General features: G+C 39.9%; 1 protein-coding gene across 2 annotated transcripts in view; it reads right to left on the bottom strand.

Moving 5' to 3' along the window:
* The window catches only part of btbd11a (BTB (POZ) domain containing 11a), a 241,770-nt gene extending 226,804 nt beyond the window's left edge, over nucleotides 1–14,966 (bottom strand). For both annotated transcript variants that reach the window (XM_053508588.1, XM_053508589.1), the window contains exon 1: nucleotides 13,915–14,966. In XM_053508588.1, coding sequence (XP_053364563.1) covers nucleotides 13,915–14,782 — 868 coding nt within the window. In that variant the 5' untranslated portion in view covers nucleotides 14,783–14,966. The remainder of the gene's footprint in view (nucleotides 1–13,914) is intronic.
* Nucleotides 14,967–21,941: the final 6,975 nt, after the last annotated feature.

Here is a 21,941-nt window from a genome sequence, read left to right as displayed (position 1 = left end):
CTTTTTCAATTTCAATTTTTTATTTTACAATAAATCTGAGTATTTTAATATCATGATTAATCACTATGACTGATTAAACAACCCTACTATATATTTACAGGGTCAGCCAAAAAAAGTATACACACCTGAGCAGTTGTTATCTATGCCCTTTGTCAAACCACAAACTGATTTATGGCAGCAATGTGTAGTATAATGCTTCCTTTAAAGATGTTAGTAGTTGCACCATTGTGGATCCCAGAAGAGAGGCATTTATTTTTTATATATATACACATCGGTCATCTAGACCCGCTCTCTGTCCCTCGTTTTAAATTCAAATTACATATCTATTCTGAGTGTGTCACTGTGGTATATTATTTTTAAGCCTTTTATTTCATCAGGGTTTTTTCTGGTGTTACATGACAAGGCGACACTGTAAAAGACGTAATGTGTCCTTGATGTGACATGAAAAAAAAAAGAATTTTCTCATCCATTCAAAATAACCAAACGTAACAGTATTTTCCTTGACAAAAAAAAAAAATCAAAATTTATTTTTTTAGTATTAAAGAATTTATCAATTTCTGAGTACTTTTAACATAGTGGAATGTACGGTGGCCCTGAAGTGCAAAACAAATTAACAAAACCCAAAACAAAATAACAAATTCAAAACCAAATTAACAAAACGGAAAACAAAATAACTAATATTTGACTGGCCGAGAAGTGCAATACAAACTAACAAACCGGAAAAACCAAATAACAAATCCCAAACTATTTTTTTGGAGGGGGGGAGTTTTGTTGTTTTGTTTTTGGTTTTGTTATTTTGTTTTCAGATTTGTTAATTTGGTTTTGAATTTGTTTTTTTTCCCCCGATTTTTCTCCCCAATCTAGTCGTGGCCAATTACTCCCTGTCACTAGGAGGCTCCCACATTAAGGCTACTACCACCACTCAGTCCGGAGGACGAAAGCTATCCCGTGTTTCCTCCGAACAACGTGACGCGAGCCGACCGCATCTTTTCGAACTGCTCGCTCGCGCACCGTTAGGGGCGGAGTAACACACTCGGAGGAAAGCGCTAGCCGCTCCTTTCGTGTGCGCGAGCTCACAGACGCCCCTGATTGGCTGTAGAGCCGTGGTTAATTTGGGAGCACAAGTACCTCTCATCCCTCCCCCCTGAGAGAGCTTGGCCAATCAGCTCTCTCTGTGCCTCCGGCTGTGAGAGGAAAACAGCATCACCCGGGGTTCGAACCAGCGATCTCCGGATGATAGGGCGAGCACTTTACCACTGCGCCACTCGGAGGCTGGTTTTGAATTTGTTAATTTGTTTTCCGTTTAGTTAATTTGTTAATTTAGTTAGTCCGATACAAACCGGAAAAGGTAGGTACAGTATAGATTGCGAATGAAATGCTGATTGGACGAGACATCTGTCACTCAAGATATACAGGAAGTACTGTAGTAGCGGTAGATTTGCGTGTGTATGAATGTGCAAACATTATTGTGGTTTCAAATATGGCGAACTTACGGTGGCCCTGAAGTCAGTTTTGTTACTTTTTTTGCACTTCACGGTCATCATAGTTTAAAGTGAAGCAGAACACACAAGAAACAAAGATGAAAAAACAAGTTCCTACTTCCTGTATATCTTGAGTAACAGATGTCTCGTCCAATCAGTGGTAAGCATTTCATTCGCTAACTATACCTACCTTTTCCTTCCTTCACCTGTGTTAACCTCCTGAGATAACAAACGCTAACACTGTGTGCCGTGGGACTCCTTTTCCCTTTGCACCTGATAACTACTGAACCTGATCAGTGTCATTAAGCAGTAAAGGTGACCTTGGAAACTCTTGCAAGCCTGTAGCTCTCTACAGTGGGGATTTAGCATGAAATTGGACTAGAAAGGCTGCCAGTGGAAATTAATTAGAAGATAGGCAAGTCAATATAGAAATTCAAATCTAATTGAAGGTGCCAGAATGCCATGCTGTATTACTCTCACCCATTTAAACCTGGGTTTCATTTAAAAATAAATTAAAACTAAAAGCACCATGGTGCTATCAGAATGTTCACATTTACCAGACTATCAGCTTGGCCAATGATTAGTGCTACTAATGCTGTAACCTCTCGCAGCCGGAGCCCTGGAGAGAGCTGATTGGACGAGCTCTCTCAGAGGGGAGGGATGAGAGGTATTTAGCGCTCCCACATTAATCACAGCTCTACAGCCAATCAGGGGCGTCTGTGAGCTCACACGGGCGGGGGAGCGGATAGCGCTGTCCTCCGAGTGTGTTACTCCGCCCCTAACGGTGGGTGAGCGAGCAGTTCAAAAAAGATGCGGTCGACTGGTGTCACATGGTCCGGAGGAAACACGTGATGGTCTTCGGTCCTCCCAACTAAGTGGTAGTAGTAGCCTTAATGTGGGAGCCCCCTAGTGGCGGGAAGGAATTGGACACGACTAAATTAAGGAGAAAATCTGGGAAAAATAGAAAAAAAAAAGCAAGAGTTGCTCTAGTTGCTCTAACGGCAATTGGTGGCACGATTAGTGGCTTAGTGGTTAGCACTGTCGCCTTGCACCTCAAGGGTCTGGGTTCGATTCCCGCATCGGGGTTTGTGTGAATGATGCAAAGTTTGCATGTTTTCCCTGTGCTTGGCGAGTTTCATCCTACAGTCATATGTCCATGCTAATTGGCGTTTCCAAACTGCCCTTCGTGTGTGTGCGCTGCGAAGGACTGATGTCCAGGGTGTGCCCCAAGTCTGATGGGATAGGCTCCAAACCCCCTGCGACTTTATACAGAGGATAAAGCAGTATAGTGAGTGAGTAAAATAATTTTCAGACAGAGATACTACAGCAGTGACACTTGTCACTGAATATCAAGGTAAATTACACACAGTCTTTTTGACAGGAGTGGAATATACTGTCGCACAAAGGCTATGTTTAATATTTTCCACTATGTATTCAGGTGGCTGTCCTTCAACCTTATCCGTGACTCATATTGGCATCAGATTAAAAAAAAAAAAGATGGTTCACCCGACTCCAATATGAGTCACAACATAAGGTTGAAAAACAGACACCTGAAAGCATATTGTAATGAGAATTAATAAAATGAAAAAAGATGTTTATTCTCACCTACTGAATTACATAACAAGAACATACGAAGCCTACAGATGTGAATATGTGGGGATCTACTGTCTTAGATAGAGTGTGGGGAAATGATCTTGTGGCAATGATTTATAATCAGTAACTGCACTGCAGTGCTGCAAACAGCCTCTGAAACATGGCACGAACATTAAAGCCAATATAAAAAATGTAATCTTCATAGAACCATCAAAATAAATAAAAGGCAGACACACGTTCAAAATGCTTTACAACAAAAAGTACACAGAGAAAAAAAAAAAGCCAAAACATCACTATGATTGTCGAATTTTATATCATGATCATAGGGATACGTGCCTAAAACGGTTGATCTTTGTATAATTCAGAACATTAAATTATAAATTAGCAAGCTGTGGGTCTATAAATGATTTACAGTGTTAACCTACTTTGAATTAGCATTTGAGCAGCTTCACAGAGCAAAGATGAGAGGAGTGGGAGCTAGATGTTGGCATGTTAGAGCAGTGAGCTGTCCTCTCTATGGATCCACGTGCAGCCGAGTGCTATGAAGAGCTGCGTCATGCCTGGGACCTGTGTGTGTGTGTGTGTGCGTGTTTGTGCGTGCCGTGGGCCTTGAGCTCAGTGCTCACCAGGGGCCCAGCGTGGGCTCGCTGCACAGTCATCAGGCGCCTTCTGGAGACGCATTTTACATTGCTGCATCCCTTTCCACAGAGCACAATCACTCATGCTGCGGACACCAAAGCTGTTTCTCTTAGTGAAAGGGAGGACTGACGGGTTATAGGTGGACTTTTGGCATAAATATATTACCTTCCATCATCTGATATTGGTTTTAGCTGCCACAATATGGTGCTTGGATCAATGACACACAAAAAATGGGCCAAAAATTGGCACAGAATTAAAACATAGTCTACTGTCTCAGACCAAGTCAATGCTATTTATAAGGTTATTAAAGCCAGTCTGTTATTTGACCTTTTCAAAGCAAATCATTTTAACACCAAAAAACTGATAAGGGTTGCGGGTGCTTATATCCCAGGAGACCTTGGGCGTGTGGCGGGGTACACCCTGGACAAAGTGGCAATCCATCGCAGGGCATACACACATACACACACACACACTACGGGAAATTTGGGAACGCCAATGAACCTAATCTGCATGTCTTTGGACCGGGGAGATGAAAACCTACCACGCACATGGAGAACACACCAACTCTACACACACAGACCCGAGGCGAGAATTGAACTTGACCATGGAGGTGTAAGGCCCCAGTGCTAACCACTACGCCACTGTGCCAAGGCAATTCCTCCTACTGTTCACTGTTCACACCCTGGCAGGCAACACAGCGTCCTACATGGTAGAAGCAAACTATCTGCTAGGTTTGTTAAGAATTATAATCACAATACAAATAAAATCTGCACCTACTGTAAGAATCGTAATAATATTATATCAGATGGTCATTTTAGTTACTAGTTAATCACTACTAGTTAACTAGACATTCTTGCTTGTTGAGGTTGCAAAATTCTGTCAGTTATTTTACATGTTCTGGCTAATCTCAGTTGGAAAATACTTTCCGTTTCTGCCTTTCCTGAGCTCCATCCAATAGGTTTCACTGCCTGAAGAACTACGTTACACCACTGAGCTTACAAGCGGTATAGCATATGGAGTTCAGACGTCAGTCATATGTCCATGGTAACGGATTAATGGATTGATCTGATGTTGCTGCTTAACAGTAAGCCTTGAATTAGTTCGATTTAAACACTGCATCATTACACTTAGTTTTTTATCCCAAATACTGTACATGCACTGTACGGTGTTTCCGAATTGCTCAAATTGGGTGTGTGACTGTGTGTGCTTGTGCCCTGCGATGACATGCAAGGGTGTCCCCTGCTTTGTACCATGAGGTCCCTGGGACTATGCAGGATTGCAGGATACTGTAAGTGTCCCAACTCGGCTCAGTCATGGGCGACTACCTGCCTTGGACATTTTAGTGTTTTCCCAGGACACCCGATGTTACTAATCAGCTAATTAACAGCCTTTCATTAATTGACGGGAGTGTGATAGAGCAGAAAAAGCACTACAATGGAGGACCATGTAGGACCATACTTATTAACAAACATCCTTGAATCTGGACCAAAAGATGCCTCAGAGGATTTTCCCTTTACAGGTTTTGGCTTCTGGTAATTCCACCGATACTTTGATGAACGCAAACAATTGTTTTACCTACTGCATAGTGATGTGATACCTGAGACTCTACAGTAGATTGTAGATTATAAGACTGCAACTCAATGGTCTTGCCAGGATGTCCAGTGAAATTTTACTCGGCCTAAAAAATACTTGAAATAGTGTTGACGCCAACCATAACATCATTTCCATACACAAGTACTTAGTAATGTTCTCATTACAAAACAAAATGCAAATGTCAGTCTCTGCTTCGAAATGCTTCACCTTCTTTTGTTCTAAATAATATCACAAGTACTCGCAATGTATACTGTCGCTTTATTTGATCATACGAAGTAGTACAACCCCAAAAGAAAATTCTAGCCTTTAATGGATTTTATTAACCACCTGTGTGTTTAAATCAAAGTTAATGTCCTCTGATTCGCTAAGCCTCACATTTATTGTACTCTTGCATTTCTTTAAAAGAAAAGTATCTTTTCCACAGTTATCAAACTCTGTGTCATTTATTTATCCTAGCCCGCACTGCAATGACATAAAAAGGATTAGACTGCAGCACTTGGTAGAAAAACAGGCTATACTTAGCATATCGTAGTCTGCCTTATGTAACTGTACAAAATAATAAAAAGAGGGGCGTTCGAGTCAAACCGGGACTTTTGTTGGCATTTTTCCTGAATCAGGATGTGAAACTGATTGACAGTTACTTTTTAAAGAGTGAAAGATGCCAGTCTATGATGACAGTCTTCCTGTGAACATTCAGCAAGTGGAACGCCTGACCCTTTGAAAAATCAATAGCTAAGTTGTCAATGTAGAAACAGAGGACACAAACATGAGCTACAGTATTGCCACATGTTGAGGCCAGTGTTTCAGACATCACCGGCACAGGTGACGCTACAACAAGCCAAAATCTCTGTTTCCCCCGTCCACACAACACCACTGAAACCTGAGTTTTGGAAAATCTTCACTTAGGACGAAGTTTTCTAAAAGCTCAGTTTAAAATACCAGAACTGCGTTTGCATGTGGACGAAAGGCCAAAACCGCAGAGAAAAATCTCAGTTTTTAAAAATACCCAGCTACGTGTGGACATGGCCTTATCTTAATGATATTCGAGCACTAATGAAGCGCTGGGAGAAGTGTGTTAGTGTAGCAGGGGATTATATAGAGAAATAAAGGGAGTTTTTACACTCGACAGTGTTCTGTTATTCTGCACAATTTAAAAAAAAAAAACCTAGTTATGAACACTGGTCTCAGTCTTGACATGGACTCATCTATATGTAGTGCTAGCTTCATCTTGGTCTTGCATCAACACTATGGCATGCTCACATGTAGGAACTCCTGTAGGATAAAGATACAGGTATACTAAAAACTCCCTCGAATTACTATATCTATACTATAAATATAAGATGGTTTGGGTTCCTGCTCTGTCTGAGGGTGTACTCTCAGTCACTCATTCAGCACTTATATAATGCAACAGTGAGTGGAACACTTATCTGACAAATTGTAAGGTCAACAATATGAGTAAGAATATGAGCAAGTCAGCAGTGATGACAGTGATGATGTCGGGGAATTGTAACTCAAAGGGGAACCCATCCTGTTATGAGAATAGTGGGATTATTATATATACCAATCAGCCATAATATTAACACAGTATGACATCATGTTAACTGGTGACAGGATCATAAGCACCCAAGGCTCATTTATGTTCGTAAGGAGCCAGCCTGTATAGTCCAATCCCACAAAAAGCCAATGCAGCACAAAAAAAAAAAAGTTATGCAATGCTCAATACCACAGTAGAAAGGCACCAAAAAAACCTAGTGCACAACAGCTCGCTGACCGTCCTTTAAACTCCCCAGATCTCAATCTGATCCCACATCCATGGGATGTAGTGGACAAAATAGTCCAATCCATAGAAGCCCCACCTCGCAATCCATAGCACCCAAAGGATCCACTGCCAAATTCCTGGTGCTAGACCCCACAGCACACCACAGAGGACCTGTGGAGCCACACCATGAGATGCCAGAGCCATCCAGGTGCCACAAGGAGAACCCAAATCCTGATCTGTGTACACTGTCGTTGTCATATATTACGATGTTAAACAATAGTAAGTGCAGCAAAAGGATGAGCAAATTGTATATGACAATCCTGAGATAAGCACAAGGATGTCTTTATGATTACAGTCACAGTTCTTTGGCAGAAAGGAACAAAATCCAGATGAAAATGAAGTATTATACAATCCATACAATTACTAAAGATTTAAGATAACTGTTTGATGAAAAAAAATACATGCATCATCATTTAATCAACAATCATCCACTTTGTTATAAAAAAATTCGTTCCATTAGGAGAAAACTCTAAAGCAGAATCAAACCGAACAGCCAATCACGTAACAGTATCGATTAGACTTCATTCCTGCAAATAGACAATCAGGGAGAAAGAACATTATCTTAAGTATCATTTTGAATTAAAGCAGTCGTCAGAAGCCAGCTATCATTTACTACAGAGTCCACGACACTATGTCAATAAATGTAGCCAAGAAACACTTTTTTTTTCCCCTCAGAGAGAGACTTACACAGCAGGTCTGCAGTTGATCTCGACCCAATTCCAGGAACATGAGGTGGGAAAACACCCTGGATTGAACGCTAGGGAGAAACACACACATTCACCCACTCACTCACACCTAGGGGGAATTTGATGGAGCCAATCTATCTGTCGCTGAGAGGAAATCTTGAGGAAACCCACACAAACACCAGGAACACCAGGAAATGTCCCATTACACACTCTACACACACAGTACATAGAGCTCAGGATTGAATCTGGGACCGTGGAGCTGTGAGAGGTCAACTCTGACTACTGTGCAAACCGCTATACCACACACACATACACAAAAAATAATAATAATAGATTTATATTTGATGGGATATATCATAGAGACAGCATTATATATAGGGATATATCAAAATGGGTGACACTGGGATTAAAGCACTTAATGCTTAGGTGGAGATTAATTTAGACAGTATAGAATGACGTGTCTGCTCTTTAGTTATTATGCAAACTGGAATGTAAGAATCAGTTTATGGATATGTGGGTGGATTTTCTTTTTCTCCAGATGCTCTATATTGATCACATCTTTGTCTGAAACAATAGCTCATAAGATCACATTTTAATCAAGTAGATGTCAAAACAAGGTAAGACGCATTTTATTTTCAACACACCCTTCCCTAGCTCTATCACACAGCACACAGCAAGCTCTGAGAGGTGTCAGCAGATTCACCATGAAGTCTCTATGTAAGTAAATATTTAGTAATCCTCAGAATAGTAAATGATTCATTATTTTATTCATCTTAATTAACCTCACTGTGGGTACGGTGGATATAAGGGCTGTTCCAAAATCACTGGGTGCAAGGTGGGAGAACTCACCCCACAAAGGACGGGAGACCATCACGTCGAACAATACACACTTGCAGACACATCTCAAAGACAAATACTGTCATGTATTTGCACAGAGGACCCAAAGGAAACTCAGGGAGAACATGGCACCGCATAAAGAGCTCAGGACTATACCTGTTAATAGATATTCACTATTAGATAATTACATTTAAAGATGTATTAAGTGAATGAATGAGTGTGTATGTGTGTGTGCCCTGCGCTGGATTGGCACCCTGCCCAGGGTGTACCCTGCCTCATGCCCTAAGTCTCCTGGGATACATGCCAGTATTTGTCTCTGATACAGTATGTGTCCCCGCGACACTTAATACAGGATCAAGAGGTATAAACGATGAGTCTGTGAGTGAGTGAGTTATTATTAAGTGAAAAAACATCAAAATTATGCTTCACTGTATGTTTCTCACCTTCCATGCGTAAGGCTTGGGTTCGATTCCCAACCAAAGCCCAAACCACACCCACTGGATGCAGTGCAGGTCCCAAGCCCAGGATGGTTGTGTAAGAAAGGGCATCCGGCGTAAAAACCTGTGCCAAGTTGTGTGTGGAGGTCGTATGGTCCGCCGTGGCGACCCCTCGACGGGAGCAGTCAAACACTAACCATGTACTGAATTTAAACTGTTTTAAGCAGGCATCATAAATTCAGATATAGCCTGTAAAACACAGCCAATTAGGACTGAAGGAGGGAACCAGCTTTGTTTCGCAATCTTAAGCTTCTTTTAATGTCCTACTCCGTCTGTTCTCCATTTTCCTACCTCTTAAGCTCCTCTGGCTTTATCTGAGCCAAATAATTATCTCACTTCATCCAACTCTTCGACATTCTGTCCTTTATCTTTGTTTTTACACACATACATGCGCGCACACACACACACACCTAAATTATTCCAGACAGTAATGAGGCATTTCTTGTGTAGGGACATAAAAAAGGAAGAGTCAGATCACACAGGGGCTAAAAAGGAAAAGAAGCTTCACTATGCCTTATACAAGCACCCAAACCACATGGGAGGGACCTTCAACACTTTTACACGTTTTAGAAATGAGGGAAAGATGCGCTCTACACCTGCGAAGAGTAAGAATTACTCATCACCGAACAGGGACATTCTGCTGTGTTTTTTTTTTCTTCACACGAAATGGCTTCAGAATGTTCACCTCGTTCGCACCAAAGTCACAGTGCAATAAAAAATGCATCAAATCCAGCTTGGCAGCAGAAAAAGAAAAAAGAAAAAAGAGTGCTTTGCATCTTAACTCTGTAAAGATGGCAATCTGTCGAGTCATCTGTGAGTTCTTCAGGGGGCAAGAGCGGCAAAGGAAATAACGGCAAGAAAGTTCCAGAACGATCCATCTATAAATCCCCTCTCTTAGATAACACACAGGATAAAGAAAGCAGGTGGATTTACAGGTGCAAGGTCTCCAGAGTGGGAGCGATACTGTCTTCCCGCCCACTCAAGAGGTGCTGAAGTCAATTACTCAGAATCCTTACCGTTGCTGTAATACAATTTATTTCATACACATCATTTTTTTTTTCTTCCTAAATATTGCTGAAGCTCACAGTATGTGGAAGAGACAGTTTGTAACCATACAGCTGCATTTTTACTTAATAATATCACGCCACTGGCCTGGATGTAATATTAAAGCTGCACTGCATACTTTCCCTGTTAGCAGCTAAAGAAGTTATTAATGATCTAGGGGAAAAGTTCCCCTAAAACCTGACTAAAATGTCCGTTTAAGGCAGAGTTATCTGTTTTTCAATTTCAAAATTGATGAGTAAGCCTGTGGCACAGAACACACTTCGACAGCATTAAACCAGTGGCTTTTAAAGGAGACACTGAACATGAAAGATAACCCTAAATGTCAGCCCTGAGTGTCCTGTGCTGCTGAATGTTCCTAGTGGTTAAGGCAAGAAAAATATATCTTAAGAGATAAAGATAGGAAAATTGGCTGTTGCTGATAGGCTGGAACAATGTCGCATGGCCCGGTCCGTGCCACTTTATTTATTTCACTTTTACTGAGCCAGAGGCCATGTACAAGCGTGGTTTTTTTTTTTTTTCAACCCACACACAGACGGACAGCTGGCAAAACATGAGGAGAAATTGACTGAATTTGACAAAAGGCGTACATCAACAAACATTCTCCAAAATCACGAACTGTGCAAATTTAAAATATATCAAGCTCTCAGCATTATGATTCATCATTCATGATTGTGTTTTTGTTATTTTGTATACAAAAGTCATTCATTGTAAAAAAAAAAATTATAAAAGTTTTTTTTTATCTTAAAATTTCTCGTTTTTTTTTGAGTTTTTTTTTTTTCCTTTTTTTTTTGTAACTTTAGTTAATATACTATATGGGATAAAAGTATTTAGAGTGGCCCCTATACCCTGCACTGACATTGTATCCAAATACATATACAGTACTTCAATATGGAGTTTGTCCCTCTTTTTGCAGCTATAACAGCTTCCACGGTTCTTAAAAGGCTGTCCGCAAGATTTTGGAGTGTTTTTGCGGAATTCTTGCCCATTCTTTTGTAGAGCGTTTAAAAGGTCGTTTATACTGATGTTGGACGAGAAGGGGTTCTATGGGGTAAAGTCAGGGCTCTGTGTTAGGGCCAATCAAGTTCTTCCACACTGAACTCATTAAACCATGTCTTTATAGTCCTTGCTTTGTGCACAGGGGCTCAGTCATGGTGGAATGACTAAAAGGGCCTTCCCCAAACATTTGCCACAAAGTTGGAAGCATAGCATTGTCCAAGATGTCTTGGTATTCTGAAGGATAAGGGGATAAGGGGCCTGATCTAAACACTTGAATTCAATAATTAACAGATTTGACCAAATACTTATTACATAAATGCAGTTTATGATAGGTGACTTGAGATACTTTACATAAAATACTTTTGGTGTTGCTACTGCTATCTTTTGTCTACCCAGTGAAGCAGATATTACTACTGTTTATACATGTAATTGAATCACTATCAGAAGGTTAGCAGAAATCACTGATGTAGGCAATGCCTACGCAGCTGGTTGTTTATTTGAAACATGTCCAAGTACCAGTCCCTACTGAACTACTGAATTACTGAATAATTGAAATTCATCCCTGCTAAAAAAAAAAAAAGAGAGAGAGATGCGAGATTCAGTAATATTTAATGTTTGTTTTTTTGGTTTGGTTTATTTTGTGCTCACTTTATAAATTAGTATCTGAAATGATGAAATTTTACTTCTTGGTAGAGTAAGAGTCTTCTCAATCCTTGTCACATTTTTGCAATCACTGACGTAACACTAAGCATGAACAATGCAAGAACTATACAGCGACTTCCAACACCATAACGCGTGATGTCGAAAACACATTCCCATCATTGCATGAACTAGAAACACGGCTGGTCCAACAGGTGTAGGAAGCAGTTGTGCAGCACTCCATGCAGCAGAACAAGTAGCAAGCTTGCACCTGTTCTACTGTCCAAATAAATAACAAGCCTGGAAACAAAAGGCCTGCTGAGAATGTTTCTCGCTCCAACAAAGCAATACTTTATGTCCTTCAAGAAAAAGTTATAGTGATGCTACCAGCTAAGGGGAGCACATAAATCTGTATGGCTTACATTGAAAGGCTCTCTAGTTTTATACTATGAAATAACTGCTGCAATGTAGAATTTATATTCATCATGCTTGATAAGAACCTGCAGCGTTACATAGCACCAAAATAACTCTTAAGAGTAAGCTCTTGTTTTATTAAAATCCAGTAAAATAATGTTGATCTGAGATAAAGCTTTAGATACAAGCAGGTGAAAGATGGTTAAGATCTGGTCCAAGTGATCATCTTTTAACTACTGTTAGAGACTAAATATCATAGATCGGGTAGCATTGTGATGTAGTGGTTAGCACTGTGGGCGTGGATCTCCGAGGTCAAGGGTTCGATTCCTGCCTTGGTTCTGTGTGTGAGGAGTTTTCTCCAGGTGCTCCGGTTTCCTCCCACAGTCCAAAGGATTAGGTTGATTGCCAGTCTCAAAAAAATCGTGTGTGTGTGTCTGAAATGGATTGTTCAGGTTGTACCCGGCCTTGTGCCCCAAGTCTCCTGGGGTAGGCTCCAGGGCCCTTACAACTCTGTACTCTGCATAAGCAGGATTCAATATGGATACATTAATAAATGCTCTTATACCTTTATACCTCTGTATGCTCGACTCTGATTGGCACAAAGCTGTTGAAAGATTGCTTGTAACAGCTCAACAATAGTTCCAGCGATGAGGTTTATATTAGCACCCTCGTCCTCAAACGTCCTTGTTTCTACGGTAACATCTTACATATGGACTTGTATGAGAGGCAATCAAAATAAACAGACTTCCATTGTGTTTTTTTAACAGTTAAAAAGCTCCAACTACAGATGAATGTCATAAAAAATGACAGCTCTTCAGTTTCTCTGTAACAGGAAAACTGCATTTAAAAAAAAAAAAAAAAAAAAAGGTTTCTTAATAACTTTAACACAGAGAAAAAGTAATGCTGGTGAGGTGCAGGAATGTATAGTTTATTATTACATAAGTGTTAACAGCCAATAACTTTGCATGCAACAAAAAAGAGATAAAAAGTATGATGCGTCACTGGCAGACTGCTGTATTATAAGAGAAACTAGGCACTTCTTATAGGGGTGGTTGAGGCTTTAGTGCTTAGATGTAAATGTAAAGTGCCAGATTTTTTTAAAACTATAACCACAATCTGTGTTATGTAAGAGACTAATTCAAAACTGCCCATTGGTATTAGGAACACTGGATCAGATCTGAGCTGCTGATTCATTTACGAAGACTAACATACATCTGACTTTGATGGCATGTACTGAACAGAGGGCACAAATTAATCAGTCGTGAGGGTTCACATCAGAGACTTCATCAAGTACCAGCTAATACTCAGACTATGAATAAAGCAGGGTTTCCCGATGAGGATCACCTTGGTAACTTGTGTTAGTGGAGAAAGCTTTATGCATCACATTCCACAGAGTTCCTGAACACCAGCTGTGCAGCAGTGCGGTTATGACAGCCTTTACTAGCAATGAATCACCACCTTTTCACCGTGTATCCAACTTCCCACTGAAGAGTGGGCAACCAACAGAAGCATTTGGGTAATGGAGTAGCAAAGCTGTCATGTGCCACTCAAAACTACTGACACCCAAGCTAAATAACTGTGGTGACGCGTGCGTTAATGACCTGAATGCGCAGGTGATCAGAATGAGAGTATAAAGTTCACGATCAGGTGCTTACCGCTCGCGTTCTTGCCACAGATGAGATGCTGGTAGGGTTGCAGCAGACCCCAAAGCTCTGAGTCGTTGTTGATCGCTTGCTCCAGGGACTCGACCGTGAGCTTGGGAACTCCGTTTTCCTTCTCCACGAGCGCGCTCCGCAGGACGCGCGCGAACACCTCGCGAAACAGGGTCTCCATGCAGGCGGTCAGGTAGATGGCGGCGTGCTCGTGAATCCTCAAAGCCACGCGACTGTCCACCATCCACCGGAAAAACTTCCCTACGGAGAAGACGAGACCGCAGCGCGCGGACTTGCCGCGGCTGAACCGATCGGCCGTGCTCATGTTGTAGAGCGAGAGCGCGCCGAGCGCCGCAGTCACGCAGTTGGCGGAGATGGTCCACGACAGCACCACCTTGATGGCGCTCTGCACCTCGTGCTTGGTGCACTTGGCGTAGCGCAGGCTCAGGCGCTGCGCCTCGCGGGCGACCCGGACGAGCGCGCGGCTCAGCAGCGCCGACAGCTTGGCCACGATGTCGCGGGACGCGCCGGCCGCGCGCGCCACATCGTCGTCCTTCCGCAGCGCGCCCTCCACCTCGGCCACGCTCCACGGCACCTCCTCGAGCTCGGGAAGCTTGGCACATTGGCCCGAGCATTCGAGGATCTCCGTGTCCTCCGCCAACACGGTGTTCACCGTGTCCAGACTGTTGTGCCTGCTGTGCATGGATTCGGTCAGATGCCAGCAGTTTCCCCCATGCGGGAACGACGGGTGCGTGTCGGAACAGCAGAGCGACACGCTGGACGACCTAAACGAGTCCGCCGCTCCACCATAACCGGAATCGAGCGTCAAATCCTCCAGCGTCCTCGCGGCTGCCTTACCCTTGCCTGCCATGGCTGCACTTCATAATTGTGGGCTGTGCCTTGCGTTTAAAGGGAATAAACCAAAATCTGGCTACATTCACGCAGTCGAAGAAAGTCCCGCAGATTGTTTGTTTGTTTGTTTGTTTGTTTTTAAAGAGAAAGGGTTTTGCGCACAGGTGTAATGCAGCAGTTCCCTTCCACTCCGTCGACAGTCAACAGGCGAATCCTCCTCCACACTCTCAGCCTCTCCAAGTTAGTGCGCGCAATTTGAGAGCTCGCTCCCTGAAACCTTCTCCAACCACTGCAGAGCCGCTCGGTGGGCGGGGACATGCAAATATGTCTTCAGATTTGCCCAATCAGCATCCTCGCGCAGGATGGACTGACAGCCCGGTTCGGAATTAACCCGAGATTCCGATCACTGCGCTTATCCGGTGAGGTGTCGATGGTGAAGAAATCGGTAAGAGGGAACAAAAAAAAAAATCCGTGTAGGAGAATAAAAATCAGCCGTGGGGTCTGAAGACGTGCTGGATTGTGCACAGTTGTTGAAAAACGGCTAATGAGGCAAGAAAATGTAATAGTTTTTAAGCAACATGTTCCAGGCAGAACTGTCACTTACTGCGGTATAACAGCTGATCCGTTCTGCATCATCCTGCACTCATCATGGCTCATCATCACACACACACACACACACACACTGCCTGCAGAGGCTGTTCACGCTGAAGATGCTGTGGAAAAAGATACTTCTGTAACACACCCACACAATCTGCATCATCCATACACATATAAAATATTAACAATTAACTCTATTATTACAAACGTACAACTGTTAGTATATGGATCACATAACAGGAAATGGCTTGACATACCTGGGGACTACTACATCACTACATCATCATCATCATCATCGTCATCATCATCATCATTATGTAAGAACAATCCCAGGATACATATAGGGAACCATGTTAATAATTAAAACTGAATGAATAAATGTTGAAAGTGCGTAATGTATATACCTGTGTTTATACTGTAGTATAAAATCAAAAGTGTATACTATTAAAATCTATTATTCCCCATGGGAAATTAGCCTAAATACAGCTGATCATTGTTCACTCATTCATTCAATTCAAGTTTACTGTTTGATCCGGTTATGGTCAGTTTGGGGAAAGTTGGAGGAAACCTTGAAACGCTGAGGGAACCCATACAGTGAGAACATGCACAGGATCGTCAATCTTAGATGTTTTATGTATAATAACAATAATAATAAAGAAGAAGGAGGAGAATTATAGACTCCAGGCCCCCCATGACTCTGTATACAGGACAAATGGTAGAGAATAAATGAATAAATAAATGAATTATTATTATTATTTTATGTTTTGCTTTTTTTTTATTCTTTTCTAAACCCCTTTAAATTACAGACTTTGATGAATAAACATTGTTTGGCATCCCTTGTAAATAATAATAATGCCATAGGTAAGTAAATACTCTTATCACTGTCACTGCTTAATCATCCTCACAGCATCTTAGTAATCATTGGATATTAATTATTCACTACCCAGGTGTGCACCATTCTCATATTTTTTTGTTGACAAATGAGAGGAGGGTCTGTCATTAGTCCCAACATCAGTTTACCATCAGGGATTGTGTGTACAAACAAATACTACTGTATACTAATTATATAAAATACTATTTAAAAAAGAGCCCTAACTGTTTATGTAATCAGCAAATGTTATGACACCACGCAGAGCATTAAGGGAAAGCTGTTTGGTATACAGTAATCAAGTAATTAAAGATTTGCCTGATTAATATAATATAATTTGTAATTGTCTCATAAATGGCCCGGTCCAATTTCATTTTCAAGACCTCATCAAGTGGCAGCCGTGGACTGGGGATTGGAGTCTTAATTAAGTTCACTAAGCTTCCAGGGTGCTAAATGAATACGTTCACTTTTTCTGTGCCTCCCTGCGAGGATGTTTAGAGGCTGTAATGATGGTAAATGAGAGATCAGGCATAAATGTACATAAGCATAATACTCTAATAGTGCCATGGTGCATCAGCTGCACTTTTACTACACCTACATTTATAAGTGCAAGGTTGTAAATAGGCAGCATGGTAGCTCAGTAGGTGTGTTCCTTCCTCACAGCTCCAAAATTCCTCTCTCAGTCCTGAGCTCAGGTTACTGTCTGTCTACAGTTTTTAATATTCTCCCCATGTCTGTTTGGGTTTCCTGCAGATTCTCTGGTTTTCACAAAACTCCCAAAAAATATGCTGGTAGGTGGACTGGCTATGCTAAAGTGCCCTTAAGTGTGAACGAGTACTCATATGTGTGATAATGAGGCCCTATAATGGACTTGTGTATCATCCAGGGATTTCTGGAATACCTTTTTATGCCAGTGCCTGGAACAAAGCAGGTGTTAATGATGAACAACTCTAATGTTGTTCTAAAGACAAACAAAGAAGGTAACGATATCATTATAAGATTGTTTATTTCATAATCTCTTTCATATTTAAAATAGTTCCTGAATGTTATTAGATTTAATTTAATTAATTTAATAAATTAAACGTATTATAAGACCTCCAGAGGGTACCAAATTATATACGTAAACTTTTTCAAGTTCCAGGTAGCTGAAAAACACCAAATATTAAAAAGCATTCCTATTCCAGTATATTGATCAAAGCGATAAGCCATAGTGCATTTGTAATAAATGTGTGTAAAATGTGATTATATGTGTATTTTTGTTTTTGTCATAAGCTACAGTAACTTATTAGCATAGATAATTTGAAGCAAACTATTATACAGTACTAGCCAGTGGTATATAGGATTGTTTTTTTTTTGCGTTTGTACTGTATATTCATTGTTGTATATTCATAACATAACAGAAACAGGTTCACTCAGCTACCAGTTCATCGGAAAACATTAGACTGGAATACCACATTCATTGGTGGGTTCTTGAGTTTTTGGTTACCCTGGTTGAATAGGACTAAGTGTCTAAAAGTCTTCCCTCAGTAATAGAATATAGGCACATTCACGGAAGTAAGTAAGTAATCGGGGCACTTCATAAGTACTTCAAAGTTCAGCTGAGACTCATATGATGCTTCTGCAGTCCCACTGAGTTAAATCAAGTTGGTATCTTTAAAAGTCACTGTATATTAAGTACAAATTTAACATTATTTAGGCCCCACAAACCTTTTAATTCATGTGGACCTGTGACTTTTACTAGCATACATTAAACACAACCTTGCAAGAAGTGTGCTGACTGTGGAAAAAAATTTGGAAAGTGCAACCACCAACATATTTAGTATGATCAAAACTCCCTTGTCCTTGCATGTTGCTCTGTGCTTAATTGGCAGCGTGCATAGTTTCTGACATAATCGAGCTGCTTTTGAACTGACTGCGCAAATTCCTCTTCATTTTTGAAAATAATACAAAGCCATTTTACCTTGGTGAAAGAATGACTGAAGAACTATCTTATACATGCAGCGACTTTCTTCACAGTGGATTATTCAGGAACACATACATCAGTTTCCTTCACATCTATAAACATCACATCCCTCACATCAGTTTTAATTTACCCGTTTATATTGTACTGTACATTGCTTATTCTGTACAAAGACGTCTTTTAATGAAACCCAATTACTACTAAAATTGTTAATACACCTCCCTAACATTTATGTTTTTTCAACACTTAAATATTTATTTGATATACAGTATATATAATAATATTCATCATATTAATTCATATTAATAATATTCTCAAGCTTTTCGACATGTCAATGAGTGACCATTTACACCACTTCACACTGGCTTTTAAACAATAGTGTATTCAACGAGATGAGCTTTAGTAAATGTCAGATGCATAGCAAGTGCATTTTGCATGTGCATGTATATACATCCAGCTGAGAGGGAGAGTCACATGGGTAAGAGAGACTTTTCATGTGCATAATGAAAGAACACCTGCCTTATGTACTTATGATGCCACTGACCATTTTCTTACACATGGTAGATCTTACATGTTACCTCTCATTGAATAAGATACTGTACTTTAAATTAAATTTTTTAATAAGTACAATTTCTTTTTATAAAAACACAGACATTCCATACAAATTTCCATATTATAATGATGTATGATGCTGTTTTAGTTAATAAATGTACCTGATATCTTTCGTAATTAAGCTTAAATTAGTTTTTAGTTAACGTCTTTTTGGTATCACTCTAATATTAAAGGGAGTCAGGAAATGAGTCAATATTGTTACTCTTTATGTCATTAATTTCATTCAATTACTTCATATATGTTTGTCTCCTTAATAATATTGCCAATTTGTTAGCAATGTGTGTGTGTTTTTTCGTTGTTGTTGTTATCGATATTTGCAGGTGTGACATACGGTATATTGGTCTTATAGCCAATTTCTTGAGTTGACTGAATGTGCTAATTAGCAAACACCATGCTGGCTCCACTGAGTAAATATTTCAATTGAGTGCTCAATTGCCTACCATTTAATGTGTGATTTACGGAGTACGTGTAATGTCTGCAGAAAGCAGTATCTAGCTGAGCTCCAGACATCCTGCCTTTTAATTGAGTTACTGCTGCATGTTTTTCCATGACTTCTGGTTGCCTGGAAACATTAAAATGTCTTATGGCATGTAGTCAAGGATGTGAGACACATACTGTTTTTTTTTTTGTTTGTTTGTTTGTTTTAACCCTTAAATTACACAAATTACAAAGTATTATTATGCTAATGCAATGGTACACCTAGACTTCTAATTAACATTCCACTCATTATGAAGTAAAAAAAGAGAACATTTCAAGAGGGTTGCATAATGATGCAATGAGAGGGAACGTCTGGGTGAGCAGTCATGGGGATCTTGCAAGGCGCTTAACCCTTAACTGCCCACCTGTATGTTTGGACTGTGTCTCATCTTACTGTAGATGATGAATTTGTCGGTCAAATATAGAAATGTCAGCACATAATTAGATTGAACACTTGCTCATTGCATGATGTTTAACTGCTATATTTTAAAACTATTTATTTTAGAATTTTCTGTCGGTAATAAGCAAAGAAAATACAGAATTATTATTTAATAATAATAATAATAATAATAATAATAATAATAATTTTAATTTCAGTATTTATTTACAAAAAAAAATATTTCAGTATATAGCTGCCATATGTAACAACATAAACTTTCTTGTTTCATAAACATTCCACAATGTAACATTCAATTATAAATATCCTTTTTTTAAGTTTTAAAATGTTTTCTACCTACTGTTAAAGGAAAATGTTCCACTTTTGCGTGGTAGCAGTAACTCACTTGTTAAGGTGTAAATCAGTGATACTAATTATTTTCCTCTAACTGCACTCCTATTATGTTCAATATTATTCCTTACCTATGCACGTACAGAAAATCTACATATACTGACCCAGATTTGCTTATGTCTGAAATAGTCTAGATATTTCTAAGTTGTTTTTGGGCTGTTGACTAATCCAATCCAGATCTCAAGTTTCAACACAAATCCTGTCCTATTCTAAACATTTTTATCTCTGGACTGAGGATGGATAATGTCCAGGAAGCATACCATTAAACTCTGCTACTGCATCCAGTACAGTACTGTATATGGAGTCAGGAAGTAATACACATTTAATATACATTTGCTTCCCACTAGCGGCCAACAGCAGTAGTGCATGCAATGTGTTCACCCAAACCCAAATACTTTCCAAAACATCAACTACATTATATTACACAGCCTATATTGTAATGTCATTTTTTTATTAAGATTTTATTTATATTAAGTGCACGATGTATCATCTTCTGTAAAAAGTAATTTTTCTTTCCCACAAAAACTGCAAGAGTAAATTATATTAACATTTTGTTGTTGATTACTGAAGTATATTTGAATAGTTATAGTTATGAAGAGTCATAATAATAAAGAGCTGTGTTCACATAAAATAATAACTTAAGATAATAAGAAGATAAAAAAATCACAGCTTTGGAACTTTATAGGCACTGTATCACATTCCTTTCATCCATCATATATACAAGAAATTAATCAAAAAAGTTATTCAGTCATGACTTTTTCCATAATCAAACAATACCTTCAACACACACACACACACACACACACACACACACACACACACACACACACACACACACACACACGCACAATCCATCAAATACATAGGCCTAATTTACTGACCACAAACTAAATCCTAGTGCAGGATTTCTCTCACTGTTTTATAGTCATGAACCCCTTCAACTTCTTACAAAATATAACTGGCACCCTTAGGCTTGTTACTACTTTACTCTTTACTCTTCTACACAAACTAATCAAACTCATGAACAAATCTAAGTGTACATTAATATTTTCTCTATTTATTGAATCAAGAGTGTTTAATTTTAGAACATTCCACTTATATAACCTAATAACCTATCTATCTATCTATCTATCTATCTATCTATCTATCTATCTATCTATCTATCTATTCATTAAACTAGAACTGACATCAGATTTTAGTTACATTTATTGGCACAGTATATACAATTACAGTTGCGTCTTACATTATAATTGTACATATTCAGGGTGGCACGTTGGTCTATTATCGGGTGGTCTGGGTTCGATTTCTGTCTATGTGTGCAAGGAGTTTGTATGCTCTCTCCTATTCTTGGTGGGGTTTTTCCGGGTACTCCAGTTTCCTCCTACAGTACAGGGTGTACCCCGCCTTGTGCCCTATGTCTCCTGGGATAGGCTCCGGGTCACCTGTGACCCTGAATACGGGATAAAGCTGTAGAGAATGAGTGAATGATTGAGAGTGTCAGTGATTTTGTGGTTTTGTTGCTTGTTTTAGGGCAAGTATGGTGCTGTGTATTGAATTACAGTGTTTCATGACAACAGGAGGATATAATTATGCTCTGTGATGAAACAGGATACTCAGAAAAGTTACACAAAGTCGTCAACTTTAACTCGATGTCAGTATGACAGGACTTTCACCTCACGAAAGGTAAAACGGTGCTTATTTTAGCAAAGGTGTTAAATACACTCTAACTTTAGCTGCGCATCGGAAACCGTAAACGGTGCCCGAGTGCACGCGCACCATCCTGGTTCCGTCTTCGTTCATGCCCAATGTCATGTGCTCATCCGGGAACTTTGGCTACAGCCTATCAGCGGCGCGAGTGCGAGCGCCATTATTTACGT

Source organism: Clarias gariepinus, chromosome 12, assembly GCF_024256425.1.
Source record: "Clarias gariepinus isolate MV-2021 ecotype Netherlands chromosome 12, CGAR_prim_01v2, whole genome shotgun sequence".
NCBI classification, from domain to species: domain Eukaryota; kingdom Metazoa; phylum Chordata; class Actinopteri; order Siluriformes; family Clariidae; genus Clarias; species Clarias gariepinus.
The sequence above is the reverse complement of the archived record's forward strand: the minus strand, read 5'-3'. Positions and strand labels throughout refer to the sequence as shown.